The 25,275-nt window shown below is 45.6% G+C and overlaps 1 protein-coding gene across 5 annotated transcripts in view; it reads right to left on the bottom strand.

The window, feature by feature from the left end:
- The window catches only part of NMT2 (N-myristoyltransferase 2), a 62,887-nt gene extending 52,886 nt beyond the window's left edge, over nucleotides 1-10,001 (bottom strand). Inside the window, exon 1 of one of the 5 annotated variants that reach the window (XM_064592017.1) lies at nucleotides 9,786-10,001. In XM_064592017.1, coding sequence (XP_064448087.1) covers nucleotides 9,786-9,895 — 110 coding nt within the window. In that variant the 5' untranslated portion in view covers nucleotides 9,896-10,001. The remainder of the gene's footprint in view (nucleotides 1-9,785) is intronic. The other 4 variants (XM_045874362.3, XM_045874360.3, XM_045874361.3 and 1 more) reach the window with 4 other exon arrangements.
- Between the last annotated feature and the right edge of the window lie 15,274 nt (nucleotides 10,002-25,275).

The raw sequence follows: 25,275 nt of genomic DNA, 5'->3' as shown, positions 1-25,275 counted from the left end.
AGTGAGGGGCAACATCTGTATGGTGTGGGGGGAACGACGTCATTATAGGAGGAGTGACGAGGCCGCCATAGCAACAGGTTCAGTCATCACCTGGAATCCCAAAAGTGAACTTGGAAGTTCTCAAACACAGAAGGATATGACCTCCCCAGCCCAGAAGGCAGCTAAACACAGTCCACTTTGGGATGGTAGAGGAGAAAAATATCCTTATTTCTTTTTTCAAAAGCACAGAGACACCCCAGAGCTCAGAGAAATTAAACTGAGGGTTAGTGACAGAAGTTTCTCGATCCCTGGTTTAATACTAATTTCAATACATCGCACGGCCTCCCTGAAACTTAAGCAGAAAAAGATTCTAAAATATTTGTTAAGGAATATTTTGGAGAAGTGATATACATACAAGGATACTAATTTCAGCACTGTTTACTAGCACAAAAGACAGGACACCACCTCAGGATCTATTCACAGGGGACAAGTGAAAGAAATAATGGTACACCCAGTCAATGACATAACGCACAGTCTTTTAAAAAATGAGGTTGGTCTGGGGCGCCTGGGTGGCTCAGTCGTTAAGCGTCTGCCTTCGGCTCAGGTCATGATCCCAGGGCCCTGGGATCGAGCCCCGCATCAGGTTCCCTGCTCCGTGGGGAGCCTGCTTCTCCCTCTGCCTGCCTCTCATGCTCTTTCACTCTCTCTCTCTCTCCAATAAATAAAATCTTTAAAAAAAAAATGAGGTTGGTCTATGTGGTCTGATATACATACTGATTTCAGTACCAGCACAAGGACACACAAGCGTGCACGCACATGCACACACACCATGTCCTTCACCACAGGAAGGACGGGCCACGACCCGGCAACAGCGGCTGCTCCTGAAGAGGGATACTCCGTGCTGGGAGAGTAAGAGTCACTTCTCACTGGATACTCCTTGGCGCCTTGTGAATTTTGTAACCATATGCTCATTCTACCTATTCAAAATATTTATTTTTTTTTTTTAAGATTTTATTTATCTTTTGACAGAGAGAGACACAGCGAGAGAAGGAACACAAGCAGGGGGGAATGAGAGAGGGAGAAGCAGGCTTCTGCAGCCCCAATGCGGGGCTTGATCCCAGGACCCTGGGATCATGACCTGAGCCGAAGGCAGACGCTCAACTGACTGAGCCACCCAGGCGCCCCTATTCAAAATATTTCTTAATCTAAAAAACTAAAGTGGATACAAAGCCAAAGCTAATATACAGATGATATATTAGTTAGCATACAGGTTGGGCTGTGGGGGAGTAACGTCCCAAATAACAGAGCATCCGACACAAGAGCTCCCTTCGCTCTCATGAATCTCAGCTTGCCCCGTAGGTAAGTTCTAGAAGACGGGCCAGGCTCCCTCTATTTTGTTCGCTGCCATCCCCAGGATGTCTGCGGGGTTTAGCTGGTCCAAGGCAACTTTTTACCACGTGCACACCCCGGCCATTGGGAGGGGAGGGAAACACTCCAGGTGGCAGGAAAAGAGGCATTGCTTTGGAAGAAGGGGCCCACCTGCAGCCTCGGCACAAGAGCCCAACAGCAGACTGAGTAGATGATGAGGCTCCACAGAGCCGTAGGATGGACTCGGAGAGAGCCAGGATGTTCACGGCACATCAAATGACAGGAATTTCAAGGATAATGGGAAGAGTATATTTGCATTTTTGTAAATATATATGCATAGGAAAATGTGCACATGTACATATGAATTATATATATGAAATACATATATATATGAAAATGTATATACGAATACACCAAGGCATTGCTTGTTGCTACATTCTGACATCCTACATTAAAAATGGTGTGCTTTTGCAAAAAAGAATTTTTTTTAAAAAAAACTTCATTTGGAAAAACAAAAAAGAACTCTGCTTTCATTGGTTCTTTCTTCAGTTTCTATAAAATGTTAATAAACACCCAAAGGATAGTAAAGAACAAGTATCCCTCCATCCCCCACAGCCCCCCCCCCCAAAAAACAACAAACAAATGAAGAGACTATGGAAAATTATATTAAGTGAATCACCATCTTTCTCGGGAACGTACTACGTGAACTTGAACACTGAATGAACTCAGCCATGGGAATAAAGGAGCCCATATTTCCCGTGTGTGTGTGTGTGTGTGTGTGTGTGTTTTGAAGCCAGTAACAGAAACGCAATGCGCTAACAAAAGAGAAACTGTGAAGTTCAAATTCCAACTCCACCTGGGACCCCCACGGGCTGATCTGTGCCCTGGATTTTCTCCTGCAGCTTGGGGAGCGAGTTACGGGAACTCAAAACACCCACAAAAGCACGACCCACTCAAGGGCCAAACAGGCCGGGCGGTGGAGCTGGGGAACCAGTGGGCTCACGTGGACTCCTCCCGCAGCGCTATCCTCCCGAAATGCTCAACACCCGATTCCCGAGCCCGTTTTGCTTCCTATAGGAAAGTCGCTGTGGAGACTTGACGGAAGGCACTGCTGGGAGGCGGACGGCACCAGGGGAAGGAGGCCACAGTGGGGCCGCTCCAGAACTTGGTCTAGAACAGAGACGAGACTGGTATGAAACAGGCACGGAAGAAAAAAGATCTCACTGCAAAATACCAGTGCTATCATTAAAATTAGTTCTTGAACAGACATGAAGAGAAATTCAAGAGCGCTCTCTCTAATCAAGTTGCAGTATTTTTTTAAACAAGGAAATGTATTCATTTATTTTCAAATCCACTGACATTTCCTGTACTCATTACACTGGCGAACTCTGATGCTAGAGGTGCTCAAGTCGGCCATTAAAGGGCGAGGAGCTTGAAACACGATCAAATTACTCTTTATTGATTTACGGTTCATGCAGTTTAGTGCGGGGGGTGAGAGTTTACAGTCAGGTGGCAAGAGGCCCAGGACCTAAGTGTGAATCTGAGATGCGGCCTGAACAGGTTCTTTAAACTTGGAAAAGCCCGCGTCTCCTCATCGGCTGCAAAGGTTCAAGAGGAAAAACGTATACACGAAGTAGGAAGAGCCTACCAGAAGTTCAGAAAATTAGCCATTATTTTACCACGCTGGAATCTAGACAGCATAGAAACCAAGTGCAAATCTAAGCCCAAGTCCTTTCAATTAGAATTAGGAAAAAAAAATCCTTCACATATTCCTCATGCACATAGGGGAAAGCTTTCTAAATCGGAAATTAATTTGTCAGTGGAGATTCAGAGCCACTGGAATCCATTAAACAAATCTTTGTTAAGCCACTACCATATTCCACGCACCAGACATGGCAAAGGTCAGAGCCTGCAAGCTGACGGGGGACACCCGTTGGTGTCCTGCTGACATGTTTTGAGGTGCCAGTCTTGTCTACTACCTCCGTCCCTGAACAGGACCACAGCTCCCCCTGTGGTGGCCAGGGCTATAGGGCCTTTCACAGGGGTGATCACCTTGGGCGGAAGTCTTCATGAAAAAACGGACACTGGGGCCTGACCTTGAATTTGGAGGAGGGGCGGGGGTGGGAAGATTCGGAGAACACCCTGGGAGGGAGAGTGGACTCCCAAGAACATGCGGGAAGCCGTGGCCTCTGGAGGGGCACGGACACGAACTAAATCCCTTCGGTGGGCAGCGATGTCTGACGTTGCGCTGGAAGCTGCAATAATCAAGCCTCTCCCCTCATCATCCACAAAACCCTCCGTCGGTGGTGTGCACAGGAGCCTGACATTAGTGACTCTCGGGGCGCAGGGGATGACAGACAACTAACCGACTCGGTGTCAAAGGTCTGAGGAGAAAGGGTAAAGGAACTGAAAGCATTCGGAGCTAGTGATGGGAAAGCTGGAGGGAACACGGGCAGCGGGGGGACCATGAAAGCCTCAGTCCCGAAAAAATCTCCATCCCTCTGTCTCAGCTTGAGCCACTCTGGTTAGACAGTAAAGAAAAGTGTGATTGTAGAACGTAAAAGGATGCAGAAGCCCTCGGGTTATAGAAAGACAGGGAGAAAATCCTAGAAACTTCTAGACTAAAAACAAGTCAAAACACAGAAAAAGAGTGAGGTTTCCTATATAACAAAGAGAAGCAGATTGGCAGAGCATCTGTGCCACTAAATGCTAGATGATAATAAATCGTTTGCAGAGTTTGGAGAAAAATGATTATTACAGAATTACCCGCATGCCCAGACTACGGTTTATGCATGAAGACAAAAGAAAGGCATCTTCAGACATACAAGAATTCAGAAACCAGATCACCTGCATATGCTAATAAAAAAAAAAATTAAGCAAGGGGCGCCTGGGTGGCTCAGTCGTTAAGCATCTGCCTTCGGCTCAGGTCATGATCCCAGGGTCCTGGAATCGAGCCCCGCATCGGGCTCCCTGCTCGGCGGGAAGCCTGCTTCTCCCTCTCCCACTCCCCCTGCTTGTGTTCCCTTTCTCCCTGTGTCTCTCTTTGTCAAATAAATAAATAAAATCTTAAAAAAAAAAAAAATTAAGCAAGAAAGTACTCAAAAAAGAAGGTATGGTTTACAAGGAATAGTGATAAGCAACAAAAATAGGGGAGTCTAAGAAGGTTTTGACAATATGGCTGTGAATATAATGTAATAGTTAAGAAGAAAGTTTTAATGGGATACAAGGGCAAAAATAAAAGAAGCCACATGTAATTAAAATTCCAGACTATTCTAACAAAACCCAGGACACGTAAAGGAAGGAGAAGTTAAAATATCCTCCATGTTTTGTTTTGTTCAATGGTAGAATATTTTGAATAATGGTTAATTTTTAACATTGATAGAAGTACAGATAAAAACATGCTTGTTCAAAATTTAAAGATGATTCCCAGGGGCGGGGAGGGAAAGGGTAGAAATAGGGTATAGAACTTCTAAACCGCAAGAGGGAAGAAATGAAAAATATTCTGCGAAGACAAGAGAAGAACAAAGAAGTATTTTGAGTACCACAAAAACTTCTAAAAGTCAAAAGCAGGATATGATCTGAGCTGTCCAATCTGATACACACTACCCAGAAAGGGCTAGCTACATTTAAATTAATTAAAATGAAATAAGATTTAAGATTCAGTTCCTTAGTGACACTAACCACTTTTCATGTAGCTAGTGACCTCTGTATTGGACATAATCATCACTGCAGAAAGTTCTAGCAGACAACACTAATAGTGAAAAATACAAGATAACAAATAAGTCCATGTAAAGTTTGATCTTATTAATATTAAATATGCACTTTTTAATATATATTAAGATGTTAGTTGATTAAACTGTCAGTAGTGGTTTCTCTAGCAAATACAGGACCAGGGCCTTCCACTCCTTACACACTTTATTGTTTGAATTTTTAATAAAGCATATTTTACTCTTAAAACAAGTAAAAGTCAGAAACATATTTTCAAATACAGTAACAAAAAAACCCAACTGACCAACCATTTTCTTGAACTTACTCGGTACAGAATTTGGTTCCAATCCCTGAGTTAACTGAGCAACTGACTTTAACTCATACATATTTACTGTGGACACTTGTGTTAATAAACAATTTCAACACAACAAAGAGTGTGTCCCACAACCTAGAAATTTTCCAGAGTTTAGCTAAGTTTCTGGAAGAAGTCTGTTTGGGGCCCAAGGGTGATACCACATTTCAGATGCAAGTCTGAGCAGACATTTGATGATTTCAAACTGTATTTCTTGAGTTGAGGGAGTTCCTTGGGCATAAGCTGTTAACACACCTTTCCATTTAGATTTACACAGTTGATAACATCAAATTTCAGAAAGGGCAGCTCTGAATGATCCTCCGGAAAAATTCCCATAGCCGGTCTCAACAATACACAGATAAAGCCAGAAAGAACAAGACACTATACGGAGAGTAACTTCAATCCGCGCCCCACCCCCCCTTACTGGGTGTGGGAGAAGAGAGGTTATGTTCTTTGTTAAAAGAATTCCAAAATTTTAATCCTTACCAAATACCAGATCTTTAATTTTTCTAAGAAAAAAAAAAATTTTTTAATGTCTCACAATAACCCTCAAATACTAAAACTATTTCATATCTACCCCAGGGAATAATTTGATCATTTATCTGCCAACAACAGCATATTCATATATGCTTACTTTACCCCCTAAGTAAATATTCTTGGTAGCTTCCTTCTATATTCCACCACAGTGAATACTGAGGAAAAAGCTCTTAGCAGGAAAGAGATGAAAAACAACAATCTGCCTAATTTTTTCTTTTCTTTTTTTTTTTTTTTGCATTCTGAAAGTCAGTGTTGGTAAAGCCAGGAAAGAGATTTGGTTTTGTGCCAACCTGAACACTAATTTTATCTGGGGCCGAAAGTGTGACCCTGCTTCCAACACTGGACAGTAAGTATGCTTCATGTGGGTGGTAGGCCGAATACGAGGTAATTACCACTACCCAATGTATTTTACAAATGGAGAAAAGATGTATAAAAAGGCTAGAATGAGAAGATGGTCAGCTTAGCATATCCTTCAACAATCTGCCCCATCCTCGTTGTTTCCCAAATCCCTTTCGCAGAAAGAAACCCACCATCAAACTGAGGTTAAGTATTAAAGATCCTTGAGTATTTACCTCACCTCGAACCCACCTGGGAAAACTCCAGGGGATGTCACCCTCTAGGTAACCTCTTTAGTACCAGAGCCACCCCCAACAGAACAGAAATCTTCAGCAATCTGGACTATTTCTAATAATTCACACAGAAAGCTGGATTGAAGTTCATTTTTATCTACGTAGAAAGTCTTGCTAAGAAAATAATAGTATAAATGTGATTACCTTAAAACTTTGAATTTGCTTGAAAGTTTCAAGTTCCCTCCAAACTCTTTACAAGGACCGAGTTACTTGCCCTAATTGTAAATCCTGTGTTTAAGGGAGTTGTTTAAGCAACCTTTCTAGGTAATTGTCTATTAGTCTTTTCACTGAGCGTAAAACATATTTCATTCATGGGCGGAAGCATTATCCACAAAAATGAATTAGTCCATAAGGAAAATTCTATGAAAATGAAAGAAAAGCATACTACGCAATAATGTTTACATTTTGGTGGCAAAATAATCTAATTTGGTATCTTCCTTTTATCCGAGTTTCTAGTTGCAACTTAGTATGTCTAAAATGAGTGGTAAATACATGACAGTTAACCCCTGAACAGCATGGGTTTTAGGGGCTCTGACCGCCCACGGAGTCAGAAATCTTTGTATAACTTGTGATTTCCCCAAAGTTAACTACTAATAGCACAGTGTTGACCAGAAGCCTTACCAATAACATAAAGAGTCGACTAACAAATATTGTGTATGTTATACATATTATATACCATATTCCTGGGATAAAGTAACCTAGAGAAAGAAAAATATTAAGAAAATCATAAGGAAAATACATTTATAGTACTGTGCTGCATTATTTAAGGGGGAAAAAAAAAATCACATATAATTAGACCCATGCAGTTCAAGCCAGTGTTGCTCAAGGGTCATCTGCATACTCAATTGTGGGGGTAAATTAATTCCTTCAGGCCACAAGGGTACTATTTAGTAAATTACTGCTTTGTGCACTGATCCATACCGAGCAGCCTCAAAGCAGTAATTCATCATTAAAAGGTAAAGTGTTTACCTACACACTCTTCCAAAGGCTCTTTATTCATCACTTAATTTAAACCAGTAGAGAATGAAAAGGCCGTGCATAGAAAAAGAGGAGTCTTTCAAATTTTAACATCTACAAACTGGAGCCACACAAGAAAAAAAATCTAGGTTTCTACTGAGCCATATCATCAGTACACAAGCCAAAACAAAACACAATTACCCACAAACTTGGCACATGCCATCTAAATTCAAATCCAAAAAAGGAGCAACTCGAAGTTTTACTGATCTCCTCCTAACAGACTACAAAGAAATCCATTCTATCACTCTATTCCCACTAGAAGTTGTTATATTATCTGCTCTTGGTTAAAACACTTGAGTCCACTGGGCATCTCTAAATGGTGAGTAACCATGCTCACATACAATACGTGGATGTCTAACACTGAAAATCTCTGCAGAGGACACAGAGATGCCTCTGGGTGCTGATCTGGAAACTTTAAGCAGCCTATGTGTGGCAAGGCTTCCTGGGCCAGGCCCCAGATCAGTGCAAACACAAATGAGTACTTCTCTGTAGCATGAATGTTCTGGACTGTGTAAGCAAGGAGGTACAAACCAAGCCTTCAAAAGAATGAATAATAAACAGAAATTACAGTGGAGAAGACAGAAGTCCAGGGTCTCGCCAGAAAGATCATGGACAGTTATTTGGGAAGTTATTTGGGTAATCCATCACATTTCACCTGGGCCCATTCTAGCACTAATGCGATTGTCTCGAAAGCATATTTATATGTAGCTGGCTATGACGGGCAAATTTCTATCCCTGCATAGACATAACTCAGGCTCAGATTTCTGTCGAATTTCCTTTCCTCTTAAAAAAAAAAAAAATCTAGACTTGAATTGTAACATTCGGTACTTGCACTGCCACCAAAGTATTATTCACTGCAAAAATATAAAAAGCAACTTGCAAATGGGAGAAACATTTAGTCAGCTTTTCCTTTTCTTGATCTCTTTTAATATTTTATAACACATGAAAGCTCAGTAAAAGTTCCTTTCTTAAACAAATCTTCAAGCAGACGTTAAACAGAATGCAAATGCTTTACACTGTAAATCATCAATCATTTAAAGAATCCTCTCCATGAACTGAATAAATAAGCCATCTGTGACGAAGGCCTCCCTATCATGTTTTCAAGCTGACCCACTTCTTCATCAATCACCATGGTTTGCAAAAATCTCACATCTAAGGGGCAGCAATAAGTGCTCTGGACCAGCGAAATAGTTTGAATCCAATGGGGTAAAAGGGGAGTGCAAACACCACCTTTAAGGACACCAGTCTTATTTAAAATGACCGGCCCCCTCCCAGACTCTAAAAACAGAACTTCAATACCCTTAACCGGAAGCAATCTTTTCTCCAAAGGGAGAGCAAATCAAGTCTCCGGGGGAGAAAAGGGAGCCAGTGAAAAGGAGTAAGAAGAAACCTGATCAGGTGCTAAAACGCTTGGTGCATCTGGCTTTGGAGATCAAACACCCGTTTTGCAAGCAAGATCGGTTCAGATCTCCCAAGCCTGAGCCCAAACCAGCGGACCGGTCCTGCTTTAGAGAGCTCTGCAGGCACGCGGGGCAGTAGCAACTCCGCGCGTCCCCGGGAGCGGCGGGGTCCGGGACCCCCGGCGCCCCCAGCCCCGCTCCGCGCGGGGCGGGCCGGGGGCCGCGGCCGGCAAGCACAACTTTCCGCAGTTCCCCGCCACCCGCGCGCAAACGACCCCGCGCAAATCTAAAACCACTCCCCCCATCAGCTCCTCTTTTTTTTTTTTTGCTGGAGGCGGTGGCGGCTGGGGGAGGGGTGGGAGGGTCTGGAAGGACTTAAGGAGAGGATGACAAGGAGCCGAGGAGGACGACTTCCCACAAACGGGGCCGCCACAAAGGGACGGGGGCCGCGCCTCCCCTCGGTCCCGCCGAGTCGCACGCGGGCCAGGACGGCGCGTCGCACCCGCGGGCCGGGGCCGGGCGCAGACGGAGGCGGGGACGAGCAGGGGCCGGCCGGTCGCGCGGCAGGTGACAGCGGCGTCGCCGGGCCCCGCACCGGGGCCCCGCGCCTCCCGCCCACCAGGGGCCTCGCCTCCGCCGCGCCGCGCGGGAGCCGCGGGAGCCGGACCTCAGCAGGTCTGGGGGCCGCCCGCCCCCTCAGAGCGGCCCCGGCCCCGCCCGCGACCCCGGCCCCGGCGTCCGAGCGCAACCCGCGCCGCGCGCTGTCCCCGCGCCCCGTGCCGCCCGCGCGCCTACCCTTTGGCGTGCTCCGTCTCCTCCTCATTGTCCCCGTCTATCCCGCACGTGTCCTGGTCGTCCAGCTCCAGGCTCTGCTGGCTGGCCGCGGACTCGCTGTCCTCCGCCATCGCGGCGGCGCGGGCTGGGGAGGCGGCGCTCGGGGCCGCGGGCGCGGGGGACCAGCGCGGCGGCGGCGCGAGCAGCTCCCCCTAGCGCCGCCCGCCGTCTCCTCCGAGCCAGGAGCGCGGGCGCGGCGCCCGCCAGCCCCGCCCGGCCTGGGCCCGCCCACCGCGGCGGGGGCGGGGGCGGGGAGGGGTGGGCGCGCCTCGCGGCGCCTGGGGGCTGGGGGGAGGGGCCGTGCAGGGGAGGGGAGGGCGAGGGGCGGGGCGGGCGCTGGGGCCGAGCCCTGCCGCCCGAGCCTGCACCGCGCCTCGGCCCCGTGCTGGTCTCTGAATGCGGCCACAGTCTCCAAATCCTTGAGTCTTCATTTTGGAACACAGGCCAGGCGATTTTACACCTCTACAGGTTAGGAAGCGCTTTTAACCATTGCAGGGATCTTTTACTCAAGAGGAGGCGTGCCGAGGCCCATGATTTCTAGAAGCCTCCCACACATACACATACACTCCTTAAAAATTCCATTTCTTGTATCTGTCTTTCCAATACACTATAAAAGCAAAGTCAAAGTCAAAACAGAGGGCTTCCCACCTCCCCACATCCCCATTCCAAACAGACTGGCAGCCCGAAAACTTAACAGAAAAATTCTGAGCTGTCCTGTTTTCCGCGGACATCACAGGCAGTCGGCTCAGAGCAGAACCATCTTAGGGGAATTGGGGTAATGTCCATGACGCTGGGGGATTGGACAGTGCCAGGCAGGACACTTCGGCTTTGCTCCGTCAAAGTCATAGCCTACACCTCCAAGCAACACTATAGGGTTTTCTGGCTGAAACCCTCTGTGTCGGCCCGAGGAGGGAAAGGACCCGCTGCATGGATTGCCAAATAAAAGGCAGGTCAAGTTCAGGCTCTTATTTGCTGTTGCATTCTGCACACAGCAGCCCTTCCTTTGCTTTCCTATTAACTGTTGGTGTTCAAAAGTCCTGCGGGACCACGGGAAGGTTTACAAAGTCAGTGGAAAGATAGTTACCAGGAACTGCTCAGCGAGCAAAATGAGACTTTAAAAAGCCACCTGAAATGTTTGGTGTAGGTTCGTTTTTTGCAGAAGTATTGGGAGCATTTTGTGCCTTCCCCCCCGCACCCCCCACAAGGGAAGACTATGCCCTTCAAATGCAATGAGGTAGAGTATATAAAGACAAAAATTGCAGAGCGATTTCAAAGCTCATCAGCCTTTTATGACTGAGGGTGTTGAGCCTGCTAAGGCTCTGTAAGAAGTGCAAAATGGGGCCAAAACATGAAGGAAATACAATACTATCTTTCACAATTGCAACTATTTCTGAGGCAGAAAGTCACTTGTGGCCTCTGGCTTCAAACTTCAGAATAAAGGCAAATATAGATCAGAGAGCTTCCTGCAGCTCTTGTCTGTGAACATGAACAGTCGGATGACTGTAACCTAGTTGGGTAACCAGCAGGATCTTGACCAGGAGCAAGTTTATCTGCTCAGTCACTCACCGATCAGAAGGGTTCTTGAAAAGATTTTAAAAATACAAAGCAAAGGAAACTTATTTATTTGAATTTGCAAGAAGCTTTGACTAAAAACCTCTCAAAAAAGAATAAGAAAACAAATAATCCTGGACAAATAAAATGAGGGCATCAAAAATCAGTTTAACACTGGAAAACAATGACAAAGAGGGAACATCTGTTCCCCAGAATGGAAAGAAGTTGGCCCAGACGTCTGTTCAGTACAGGATTGAGGTTTTATATAATACAGTGTTTGTTATTGTTAATCATTTGAAGGAGGGCAAAGTTCGCAGATGACCCTGGAGAATCCTAAACCCTATTGTCATGTACAGAAACTATTTAAAAATGTTTGCTTCTTTCCCTGATTTAATCCTAGAGTTTGAGGAATTGGAACCAAGTGGCATCTTCTAGAATCTCCGATCCAAGACTGATGTGGAGAAGAGAGTACTATAGAGTATCTACCAGTGTGTTAAAGAGGCCCTGGAGAATTTTCTATCCTGCTAACTCATCTCCTATTATAGGTGTAAGACCATAATTGTATAATTGGTTTTATTTTATTTGAACTATTATAACTTTTTGGTTTTTAAAAATTGTGGTAAAATACACATAATAAAAAAATAGACCATTTTTGCCATTTCTAAGTTTATAGTTCCATAGTGTTAAGTATAATCATATTGTTGTGCAACCAATCTCCAGAGCTCTTTCAACCTGCAGAACTGAAACTGTACCCATTAAAAAACTCCCCATTTCTGGGACACCTGGGTGGCTCAGTGGGTGAAGGATCCGACTCTTGATTCGCCTCCAGTCATGATCTCAGGGTCCTGAGATGGAGCCCGAAGCGGGCTCTGCGCTCAGTGGGGAGTCTGCTTTAAGATTTTATTTATTTATTTGACAGAAAGAAAGACAGTGAGAGAGGGAACACAGCAGGGGCAGAGGGAGAGGGAGAGCAGGCCTCCTGCTGAGCAGGGAGCCCAATGCAGGGCTCCATCCCAGGACCCTGGGACCATGACCTGAGCCGAAGGCAAATGCTTAACGACTGAGCCACCCAGGCGCCCATGTCTCTATGAATTTGACTACTCCAGGTACCTCATACAAATGGAGTCGTGCAGTATTGGTCTTTTCAAGAGTGGCTTCACTTAGCATAATGTCCTCAGGGTTCATCTATGTTGTAGCATGGGTCAGAATTTCCTTCTTTTTAAGGCTGAATAATACCCCGTTATATGGATATAAACATTTTGTTTATCCATTTATCCTTCCATAGACACTTAGGTTGGTTCCACTTCTTGCTGTTGTGAATAATGCTGCTATGAATGTGGATGAAAAACATCATTTTGAATCTCTGCTTTCAATTCTTTTGGATAACATACCCAAATGTAGAATTACCGAATCATATGGTAATTCCATTTTTAATTTTTCTTGAGGAACTGTCATAGCATATTCCACAGTGGTTGTGCCATTTTACATTCCTACCAACAGCGCACAAGGGTTGGGATTTCTCTATGTCCTCACCAACACTTGCTATTTTCTGGTTTTTGATGTGAGCCATCCTATGGGTGTGAGGTGCTTTAACTTCTGGATATAACCAGAGACTTATATATAATCCTTGTTTCTGCTAACAAACTACATTTCTTAAGTACAAAACAATAATAAAAAAATTTTAAGCCACATCTAATACAAGGATAGATGACATGTAGTTATTGTTGTCCATTACATAGCATGAGGTGACAACCGTAGAGATGCCTTAATTACAATGAAAAAATTCTTACATAAGTCGATTGTTGGAAGAGTATCACACATTAGCTGTGAAGTAATACTACATAGTACTTAACCTCAAGATCGATTTGAATATTGTCTCTTACTTTCATCTCTAAATACTATAATGTGAAGAAGTGGGGAGGGGGATGATAAGATTACAGAAAGAGGCAATTAAGAGAATTTGACAATAGGATTTTAAAGGAAAAGTCCAAGAAGCTCATGTTATTTATACTCAAAATCTAGGGGCACCTGGGTGGTTCAGTTGGTTAAGCATCCACCTCTTGATTTCAGGTCAGGTCATGATCTCAGGGTTGTGAGATCAAGCTCTGATTTGGGTTCTGTACTTAGCATGGAGTCTACTTGAGATTCTCTCTCTGCCCCAGAAATGGGGAGTTTTTAAATGGGTACAGTTTCAGTTCTGCAGGTTCAAAGAGCTCTGTCCTTTTGCCCCTCCCCCTACTCTCTTGCTCACTCTCTCTCTAAAATAAAAAAATAATTTTTTTTAAAATAATTTTTATACTTGAAATCTAAAGGTTCATTTTGGAAGGACAGTACATGGAGGACCCACCCTACTGTTTTCTATTTCTTCAGAGGATAGTAAATTATTGATACAGCTGAAAAGAGATTTAATGAATGGGAATATAGACCTGAGAAATAACCCAAAAAGCAGTTCAGAGAAATAAAAAGATGAAAAATTTAGAGAAGTTAAGAAACATAGGTGATAGAACAAAAAGGTTTAGCATTCATCTGACAAAAGTTCCAGGAGGAAAGGATGAGCTCCAGAGGGGGAAAATGGGGAACACGATATTTGAGGAGGTAATGGAAGTGTATTTTCCATGATTAAAGGAAAACATGAACCTTTGGATTTATGTATACCCTGTTACTGGCAAGATTTTTTTTTTTAATGTAAGCACATTGTGTTAGATTGGTTAAGAAAATGGACCCAAGGGGTGGCTGGATGGCACAGTCAGTTAAGTGTCTGACTCTTGGTTTTGACTCAGGTCATGATCTCAGGGTCATGGGATTAAGCCCTGTGTCCGGTTCCATGCTCGGCAGGGAGTCAGCTTGGGTTTCTCTCTCCCTCTCCCTCTGCCTCTCCCCCTGTGCTCTCTCTCTCTCTGTCTCAAATAAATAAATAAATCTTAAAAGAAAAAAGAAAGAAAGAAAGTGGACCCAATTCTTAACCTCTCCCTGTATTCATATCCTTTGCAACTGACTTTGCATCTCTTTCCAGCAAGAGCCCTCGAATTTAGGTTGGCTTGACCTGCTTTGGCCATTTGAATGTGATGGAAGAGATGGTGTGTTAGATCCAAGACCAGCCTCAAAAGGCTTTGTGTGATTCCTCTCTCTCTCTCAGTCTTTCCCCCAGAATCCTGCCACTGCAACAAAGACAAGCCTACACAGCCTCCTAGAAGGATAAGAGACTCTACTGATTAGGGGTCTTCCAGACAAGGCCATCCTAGGACCAGCCAACCTCCAGCTCACCTGCCCTCTGACTGTAGATACACTCATGATCCCAGCAAAGATCAGCTGAGCTCAGCATAGATGAGCAGAATCACCCAGCAGACCTGTAGATTTGTGAGAAATAATAAGTGATGTTGTTTCCAGATGCTAAATTTTGTGGCGTTCTGTTATGCGACAATTGGTAACTGATTCAGAAATTGGAATGTAAACACGGGATGTTGCACAATCTATGTGTGCTATTAGATTTACAATCAGGCAGCAGGCAGAGATTGGCAAAGTGGTAATGAAACCATAAAAGGCTAAAAAAATATGGTGTCCCATGTTACGCAGTATCCAAACATTTGGGTAAAATTCTTGTCCTTAGCAACTTATGAGAGAGAAAATATATCTAATATACCTTAGACTCAAGAAAGATCATTTCAAGGCAGAATATTCAAACTGTCGGTTACTCCTAACTGCATGTGATGGGGTTCAGCAAGAAAGAGATGAGCTAAGGAAAGAAGCGGACCATTTGCAAGCAGAATTGGAAGGACTATACAGGGATGAGAACTTGCAATCTTTTTTTTTTAAAGATTTTATTTGAGACAGAGAGAGAGAGAGTGCACAAGTAGGGGGGAGGGGCAGAGAGAGAGGAAGAAGCAGACTCCCCGCTGAGCAGGGAGCCCAATGTGGGGCTCGATCCCAGGACCCCTGGATCATGACCTGAGCGGAAGGCAGATGCTTAACCGACTGAGCCACCCAGGGACCCCCAGGACTTGCAATCTTAAAGACTGACTCATTCCTTCTAATCAGTGGGGGTTACTGTCTGTATATCAGGGTATGTTTGAAAAAGACTCTTGCCAGATCCGTAGTTTAACACTTTCCACTCTATGCGCCCCAAGCCCTGCCCAGTACTTCTGCATTGTACCCTCTGTTCCTGATAGCTGGTCGGCTTCAGGCTCCTGTTGGGCTTCATCTTTTTTTTTTTTTTTAAGTGACTCCATTACTAATCGTGTAGGAACCTATGAATGTGCTGTACCTGTGGAAACTGCATTTGAGAAGCACTTCTGATGGGCATTCTGAGTGTGAACATCGCACACTCGAGCGGCTTAGTGTTCTGCTGCAAAGACTTCATCCTTGCTCAAGCCAGTGGGGCCGAGCCGCAGAGAATCGGCAGACCAGCTGCCTTATGGAACGTCCCGGCTGGTGAGTCCGTCTTGCCCCTGGAGGACGAGGTGGGACTTGAGGGCAATGGCAGTGCCAGAGGCTGCCGAGATGGTGCCAAAGCCCGAGATGCAGGGTGCCTGAACTCTCTCGAAACCATGCTGCTTGCCACATTCCTTGAATATATCCAAGCTTTTGTCCACCAGGGCACCACTGGATCGTACGGCCAAAGTTCATTTTTCTTTTAGTAATAAAGATGATACATTTTTGTGTTCATATTTTAGAAATCATATGTCAAAAGAGACAATGCCTTTCTCAGGAAACGTATATAAGGTAATGACGGAGAGCACGAGTTTGCAGTCGATTCTTGCCCAGACCTGTCGCTCTCTACCATGCTGCCTCTGCACTTGGTCTATGGGGTGGTTATCGCACTTTATTATTGACACACGTCTGCATCTCCCCTGGATAACGGGCTCCTTGAGAATGAGATCCGTTATCAGTCTTATAGGGGGCCTGGCAGACAGCAGGCACATAATGAAATTTTGTTGAGTTGAATTTAACTTTAGCTTCCTTCCTCCACTGTGGTCTTCCCCAGGAATCATGGGCACAATTTTCTGAGAGCTGTGTGCAAGGACTAGGGAGCAGAATGTTCCAGAGCTGGAGCATGGGTTCTGTGGCTCAGCACACTTGGTTTTGTGTCCACTTGGTAACAGTGACGTGCAACAGTATGTGTCTAGAACTGTGAGCAGTCCGCGATATTCCCTGGCTTGCAAGCTAACAGGTGTGCTTGTTACAGTTTTATTGCTACTAGAAGACATGAGCTTCCTCGTTCAGAGACAAAGGATTTTGTCTCACAGCACAGTAAGAAGCAGGAGAGGAGTGTATTTGTGTCAGTCCCCCTTGACCCTGAGTCCCACAGGGGTGATGCAAGTGAATGGCTACACTCTCAGGAGTATACTTCTCAGGTGATGAAGCTCGACCTTAGGGAACCAGTTGTCTTTCTATTTTTTTATTAAAAAATTGTAACTGGTAAAATGTACATGAGATAAAATTTGCCCCGAACCTGTGACTGTACCCTTATTTGGGAAAAGGGTCTTTGCAGATGTAATTAATTTACGGATCTCAAGGTGAGATCACCCCAGATTACCCAGGTGGGCCCTAAGTCCAGTGGCAGGTCCTTCTGAGGGCGAAGCAGAGGGAGATTCAACAGAAGAGGAGGAGACAGGCGCACCAGAGGGAAGACAGGGGCAGAGACTGGGATTACACATTCCCACGCCGACGAATGCCATGGCATGGAAACGCCAGAAGCTGAAAGAGGCTAGGAAGGATTCTCCCCTCAAGCCTTCAGAAGGAGTCTTGCTCTGATGACACCTTGATTTGGGATTGCTGCCTTCTAACACTGTGAGAGAATAAACTTGTGTTGTTCTAAGCCACCAAGGATGTTTGTAGTCATTTGTTACAGCATCCCTAAGAAACAAATACGACATCACACTTAGGAGGTACGAGTGTCCCGGAGGAGATGGGCTTTAAGGTGATGTTTTGGGCAGGGGTGGGGGGGGGACAAAGGGAGAGAGAGAGGAAGCAGAGTCCCCGCTGAGTGTGGACCCTGACTCGGGGCTCGATCTCACACCCTTGAGACCGTGACCTGAGCCGAAATCAAGAGTCGGATGCTTAACCGACTGCACCACCCAGGCGCCCCGAGATGAATTTTGAATAAAAGGAAGAATGCTTGAATCTTGGGATTCAAGACAGCAGGAGCCTCTGATGACATGTTGAAAGGGAAAGAAGGAAACCACATGCCTTTTGCATAATTGGCAGGGAAAGGATCTGGGAAGTGATATAATTAGGATAATTTGATAAAGAGTCTTGAAATCAAATGTGAATAAATTGAATCCCCTGCAGAAGCATCCACCGATTATGTTGTCAAAGGTACAGGTGGGAGAAATGGATTTAACCACAGTGTCTTGAACCTCTTACAAGGAGCATCACCTGGAGGCAAAACTGCCAGTTACTTTGATTTATTTCAGATGACAAACAACCCCAGTCTGTCCCACAGACTCTACACTAGAAAGAAAAAAAAAACCCACACTAAACATACACAAAATTTTAAAACAACAACAACAACAAAAATCCCCCAACACCTCAGCCATGAGCCAACTGCGGGAAGGAATGGAAGATTATTCAGAGGTTCTGTGCCTGAGGGAGGGAGAGTGACAATGGATAGTCAGATGATCTAGGGGAAATGTGTTAGATGCTTAAATGGAGTTACTGAGCTTTCTGGTAAATACAATGAGGCATGATTGCATTTTAAATTAATTCCTAGCATGCCAGTCTTTGCATTTTTTGATGTTTACTTTTACTTTGCATGTCAAATTGATTTTTTTTTTTTTTTACAACAAATACCGAACAAAATTCAAGAGGATAACGTTCCAGGTAAGCAGTGCTATATCTGGTTAACAAGTATTTACAGAGTATTTCCTCTGTTGGTGACAGGGGAAGATGAAGCAAATGTGGATTTGCTGCATGCCAGGGATAGAGGCAGGGACGCTCTTACACATGACAATAATGTGACTTATTTCCCATTAATCTCTACAACAGCTCTGTGCTGTAGATATTATTCTCGTTTTCCATTTAGGAATCCAAGCCTCAAAGAGGTTATGTAACTCATCCAAAATAGTGTCTTAGCAAATTCTTCTCGCACTTACAGCCCTGTCGCAGTTGCCTGTTTGCTTGTGAGAGCAGATACTTGCCTACGCAATGTGCCGCCCTCTATGTGTCATCGGCATCCACTGGCCCCTGCGGACAACACGGTAAATGACAGATGCTCACTCTTGCTGCCTGTCTCGAAGCTAGAGGTGGCGCAAGATCCCCCCTGGGGGCCCCTGGGGCATCTTAACGTCTCCTGTATTCATTGAACTGATTCAACTACTGTCCAGCCACCTCGCAGAGGGGAAAGATGGGAAGAGCCTGGTCGTCCATGCGGTCAGCGAGCCTCTGAGCTCTAGGACCACTACCTGAAGGCTTCTTGTTAGGGGAGAAAACTAATCTCTTAGTATCTAGGTTCCTTGTATTTGGATATTCTGTGACTCGCAGCTGAGAGCATCTCAACCCATATACGTAGGGCAGGCTCGCCCCCATATGCCTGGATGCTCACCACCTGCTTTGTGGGAGAGGGCCCCGCCCACAGGTCACGGCCAGGGAGACAAGACAGTAGGCAGGACCATCAAGACACCCTGTATTAAAGCATCCTTCAAAAGGGGGTTTGAAAATCAAATTAGATTCTCTCTTTTGGGAACTTGAACTGGAGATTTAGGAAGATGGTTTTTCATTTAGCAGAGGGTGGAAAATTTTTTTTTTTTTTAAGATTTTATTTATTTATTCATGAGAGACACAGAGAGAGAGAGAGGCAGAGGGAGAAGCAGGCTCCCAAGGAGCAGGGAGCCCGATGCGGGACTCGATCCCAGGACGCTGGGATCATGACCTGAGCCGAAGGCAGACGCTCAACCATCTGAGCCACCCAGGCGCCCCGAGGGTGGAAAATTTTTAAGAAAAGAAGAAAGAAAGAAAGAGAGAGAGAGAAAGAAAAAGAAGAAAGAAGGACAGAAAGAAAAAGAAAAAGAAAGAAAGAAAGAAAGAAAAAAAGAAAGAAAGAAAGAAAAAAAGAAAGAAAGAAAGAAAGAAAAGAAAGAAAGAAAGAAAGAAAAGGAAAGAAAAGAAAAAAACCCTGGAGGCTAAGAGAAAAGCTGAGTCACATCAAGGCGGGGCAGTATAGTCTGGCGAATACCCGTCCATAAATTCCCGGTGCCTAGTAGAGGGGAGGGTAGCCGGAGGTGAGAGGTCATGGCGGGCCAGCTGTCCTTGTTGGCTCCGTGCTCTATGGAATCAGCTTGAGGCCTCAGGCCTGCCTCAGCTGAACCCTACTGCTTAATCATCCTCTGTTCTCCATTTCAGTTTTAGTTTCTGGGGAGAATTGGTTGAGCGGGGAGGAGGCTATGGGAGCCTATGGTAAGAGTACTGTTTACATAGGTTAGCTCTGCTATTTGCTCCCTAAGCATTGAAGAGTTTAGGAAAGCAGACCTTGGATTCTAGGAAAACCCCTGAGATCCGCTTGATGCTGAGGTCCATACCACCCCAGGCCAGGGATTCAGGGAACTCAGAGCAGCCTTGGCCTTCCCCTCCAGTAACAGGACCATGCCCTTTCCTCACCCCACCCTGAAGACCTCATTTAACCTTGATTACTTCCTTAGAGCTCCATATATTGCCCTATGGGACATAAAGCCTTCAGTATATGAATTTGGTGGTGGGGGTGGGGGAGGACACATCTCAGTCCCGAGGGCCTTGAAAGTGGTAGCCATGCCTGATTCAGCGTTTTGTCCCCCAGCAGAACACAGTGCTGACATAGCACAAGGTCAGTAATTGCTAGTTCAGGGGAGTCATGAATGAGATGACAGGGATGGGATTTCAACTCAGGCCTTCTCAGCACCAAATCAAATGCTGGGCTTCACAGCTGGACATCCAGGGGCGTTAAAGGAAAAATAAGACTTGGCTGGCCCTCTGGGAGCTTGATCCTGTCATGGTGGCAAGCCATACAACTTAAATAAATGATATGGTAGAGCACCATGTCATGGTGGGTGGGCTGGTTGGGAAGGGAAGGGGCTCCAGAAGGCTGGAGGAACACGAGTTGTCCTAGGAGGCTGGTCTGCTTTGGGACTTTGGGGAGTAGAGGGCAGGGAAAGGAAGGGCTCTCCAGCCAGAAAATCTTGGCCTCTGAGACCCGAGATCGAGGTCTGAGAGTCAGCAGGATGGTCTAGGATGCAGTGAGGAGACCAGTTGGGTTTGAATAGAAGTGCAGGGGAGACCAGACAACAGGATGATGGAAGATTCTGAATGAGAGGATGACATCTCAAAGTCTAAAGTAACCTCCCCACTTAGAACATTAGTTCTGACATTTTAACCAAGCATTTGAAAGTTACTAGAAAGGGGTCCCTGGCTGGCTCAGTTAATAGAGCCCATGACTCTTGATCTCAGGGTTTTGAGTTTGAGCCCCACAGTAGGTGTAGAGATTACCTAAAAATAAAATCTTAAAAAAAATAAGTTACTGGAAAATGTAACCCTTTCCTCAGTAAAAAGAATTATTTTATGGCTATGATAATTAACAGTGAATAGTTTAGAAAATATATTTTACCATATGGATTATTATTATTTTTTAAAGATCTTATTTATTTATTTGACGGAGAGAGACACAGCGAGAGAGGGAACAGAGGCAGGGGGAGCAGGAGAGGGAGAAGCAGGCTTCCTGCCAAGCAGGGAGCCCGATGCGGGGCTCGATCCCAGGACTCTGGGATCGCGACCTGAACTGAAGGCAGACACTTAACGACTGAGCCACCCAGGCACCCCTACCATATGGATTATTGACATGGTTGTGCAGAACATACCGTTTTAAAGTTAGAAGTGCATCCAATATTCATGATGAAATTTTAAGTGAATTCTTTATACAACTAAGTATATCTTTTCATATATTTTTTTCAACTAGTATATCAGATTGTATAACACCTGCAAGTCATGCTTCATGCTTTAACTCATCCTTTGTTTTTCTAAAATTATTTATTGTCTGGTACAAGCGAACTCACGGAAATATTTTGGAGATCAAGCCCAACTCCAGAATTTTCGTATATTTATTTTTCAGAGTTTTCGGGAGAAAACTCTAAATATTCTCTATTTTTCAAAACAGAACAACATGCCAGGTTCATGTTCAACCGCATGCAACTCCGTGGCAGTTCAACCGCATGCAACTCCACACCAACTCTTGGGAAAATATTCAGATAGTGTGATAAAATGAACTGTTCTCTAAATGATAAGACATTCAAAGCTTGAAGGCCACAACACTCCCATCCTCCACTACCTACAATATGTCATCATATCTGTCCCCAGACACCCCTCCTTGGGTCGGTCTATGTGGACAGTGACGTTTGAAAATGATCACGGAGACATTTAGAGTCTTTAATACAAATTTAAGGAAGCCGAAAGCTTTGGGAAGTGTGGTCATTTGAGAAAGCTCCTTCCTATACGGGTACGTGTATGTCTGTGACTCTTTTCAGTGGTATTAAGAGAAGTCAGCTTTTTAATTTTACGTTGCTTTAAGATCATCCCTTTGGATGATGTCACACAACTTCCATATTTCGTGAATTGGTTGGTACCTTCGTTCTTCTATTTATTCTCTCAACATTTGAATGCACACATCACCCCAACTTTGTGTGAGCCTATTTGGGGCTTAGGAGAATAACTATTGAGACCATAAGAGTCAAGCTACCTCCCCCTCAATGTTAAGTTTAACAGTCAATTTTGGATTGAATGTTCTACAGCCCACTATTTCACATCAAGCCCTTTCTGGCTTTCGCTCTTTTGCAAATCAGCATCTGGTTGCCCTGCCACCTTCCGCCCTTAGCCTCCACCTTGGGCAACGTTAAAAAGAAGAGATGACAGGTGTCATTCTACTTGTTGGAGATTTTTCAGGAACCAGACCTCCCTGGAGGGCAAAGACGGTATAAGAGAAAGTAAAGGTCAAGTTGACTGCGGTGAAGCTCAGCCTTTTGTTTGGCTCTCCTGTGGGTTCTCCAGCTGTGGCCTGGAGCCTGGGGTGGCTCTGACTTTCAGCAGAGGAGGAACAGGCTGGTACTTTCAAGTCCTTCTGCTGCTTTCAGCACAGACTCGCCGGGTGGAAGGGACGAAGCAGAGCCTGTGTGGGTTTCAGGAGAGCAGAATTTCTAGTTCCCTTTTGAACTTCCGGTTACCCCATCCTTCATTCTTGGGTAAGTAAGCGTAAGGAGCTTGAGCAGGGGAGGGCAGATGAAAGTAGTGGCTCCCGTGGGACCCCTGAGTCCTGCCTGAGCCCTAGCTTCCTCCCCCGGGCCTGCCTCCGACTCGATGACACCTTGCATCCGGACTGGTAAGTCAAGTGCATTTAATTCCTGGCTCTGAACAGCTGGCTTCTTAGTGTATCCTTGCCGGGCGTCTTGCATCTGGCTTTGATCCTGGATTTCAGAACCTGACCCTGCTTCCTTGCTTCTGCTCTTCTCGCCTAGATGTAGCCCCCTGTGCTCTTCTGCATTGTCCATGCTGGTTTCTGACAGGATGGGGCTGGGGAACATGGCGGGGTTCTCAGCTTGCTGTGCAACCAGCTCTGGGACATGTCCAAGCAAATGCAGTTCGACTCTTAGATGCCAGTGTCCTTGGGTCCTCTGGGTGAGTTACCCCACCAGTGGCTGTGCTTGGTCACAGACTGTATGTACAAGGTCTCAAATGCGCCCTTGGTGGGGATTTATTTAATTTTTATTATATTATATTTAATCAATTAACTTATTTAGTTAGTTATTACATTTTAAAGATTTTAAGTAATCTCTACACTCCATGTGGGGCTCAAAATTACAACCCCGAGATCAAGAGATGCATGCTCCACCGACTAAGGCAGCCAGGTGCCCCACCTTGGTGGGGATTTAAAGGCCCATCATTATCTGCAGAAGCCCGGACAGAGGGCAAGTGTCAAGGAGGTGGTAGGATGCCCGCAGCTTGCCTGGTGGCATCAGCTGTGAAGGCCGTCCTTCTGCTTTCAGGTTGGCATCAAGCGTTGTAAACAATGGTTCTCCTTGCTTGTGCCCTCTGGTCTTACATTTATGTGAAGAAGGGACCCCCTTGAGCCTGCCTTGGTCCATTAGAGACAGTATACCAACCCCCCCACCCCGCCAAATCTCAAGAGTCCCAGAAGCTGTTTATTTCAGCTCAGATTTACAAAATAACGCCCTCCCGCTGCCTGGGGTCCCCACGGTCCATCTCCACCCCCACGTGACATGAAAAGCAGGACAAGGTTTAACCTGTCCTGCCCTCTAGGCCCTTCTATGATTCACTGTAGCTGGGAATGTCAGGGCCTGACTTGCCTGCCCAACCCCATCATGCCTCAGGAATGTTCAAAGATGGAGCTGGAGAAGGTTCCAACCCCTCCCGGAAGTTGGTTACTTTAGAATGTGCTTCTTTGCTCTCGCTGCTGCTGAGGACAGGAAGGGTCTACACCTGGGATTCTCTCAGTCAACCCCTCCCCTGGAAGGTCAGCCTGCCCCCACAAGAGGTTCTGCCTCCTCACGGACAGAACCACTCCTGCCTTGATGTCCCTTCTCCTGCCTCAAAGCAGTGTCCTACTCACTGGTCTTGTTTCTTCCAATCTCCATAGTCATTTTATTTCAGAGATCTCCTAGACCTTTATTGCTATGTGTTTTTCTCCCCCCATAGCTAACAGAGCCCTCTGCCGGTTTCCCTAACTTTAAATACTGCGAAGGGATGTGTCTTCACTCCCAAACAGCCTTAGCACCTTAAGTACACGGGACCATTCCCCAGGGAGACAATGTCGCCAAGCCAAAGATGTAAGGTCCTACTAGACCTTTTTCCCGAGTCAGTGGATGCTGCTTGCCTTACACTGATGCAACTTAAATGATTCTTCTAAGAATTAAAAACATCTAGCTGGGGGCGCCTGGGTGGCTCAGTCGTTAAGCATCTGCCTTCGGCTCAGGTCGTGATCCTGGGGTCCTGGGATCGAGCCCTGCATCGGGCTCCCTGCTCAGCCGGGAGTCTGCTTCTCCCTCTGCCTCTGTCCCTGCTTGTGCATGCTCTCTCTCCCTCTCAAATAAATAAAATCTTAAAACAAACCCAAACATCTAGCCGGGTCTCTACCTTGACTCATTGCAAGTAAGTAGGACATGTAAGTGGCAGGTTCCTCCTCCAGCAACATCCGGGGATAGATGATGCCTTTCCTTCTGCGCATTACCAGGCAAGGGCTGTCAGTCCCGTCTCTAGCGTCCATGAGCTCTATATTCCTACATCTTATTTTCAATTCCTCTCTCTTTTACGAGCTAGAGAGTCATCCTCAGGTCTGCCTCTGAGGATAAATCCTTTGTGCAGTGGTTAGAGATGAGGGAAGGAGGTCTACTTTCATCAGAATGTCCTGAATTACCTGTTGGACTGCTAGCTTCAACCCCAACCCAGCTTCTGGCTCAGCCCCTGCGATGGTGTGACCCACAGCACAGCCCGTTCTGCTCCTCGTTCTGTGCCTCTGCTGTGGCGTCTCTCAGATTTGCGACGCATCGGGGGGTGACTTCTGGCGCCTCACGTGAATCACTGACAGACATCCAATTTCAGTCCTCCTTCGTACACCAAGCGACCGAATTCAATGAAGCGTCCTTCGGCACCAGGCTTTAGAAACAGAAAAACCCTATTGATGCACATATGAACAAAAGGACAAGATAAAGATTGCAAATGAAAACATGGGCCCGATTCTAATTTCATAACCCTTGGTCCCACCAAGGTGTCCTCAAAGGCTGGACATTTTCCTTCAAGAGAGATTTGGTGAGATGGGGATGCATATACACCAATGATTCTTCAGCCAGGACCTGGCTGGCCCTGGGCCCCCACTCAGTGGCATTTTTTGATCTTACGGAAGGTCAAGATTTCATCTGAGTAAGCCAGACAT

The sequence above is a fragment of the Mirounga angustirostris genome, unplaced genomic scaffold (assembly GCF_029215605.1).
Source record: "Mirounga angustirostris isolate CCGP_5_RB_7025 unplaced genomic scaffold, mMirAng1.0.hap1 SCAF_5, whole genome shotgun sequence".
Taxonomy (NCBI): Eukaryota; Metazoa; Chordata; class Mammalia; order Carnivora; family Phocidae; genus Mirounga; species Mirounga angustirostris.
Note: the sequence above shows the minus strand (reverse complement) of the source record. Positions and strands in the feature narration are given on the sequence as shown.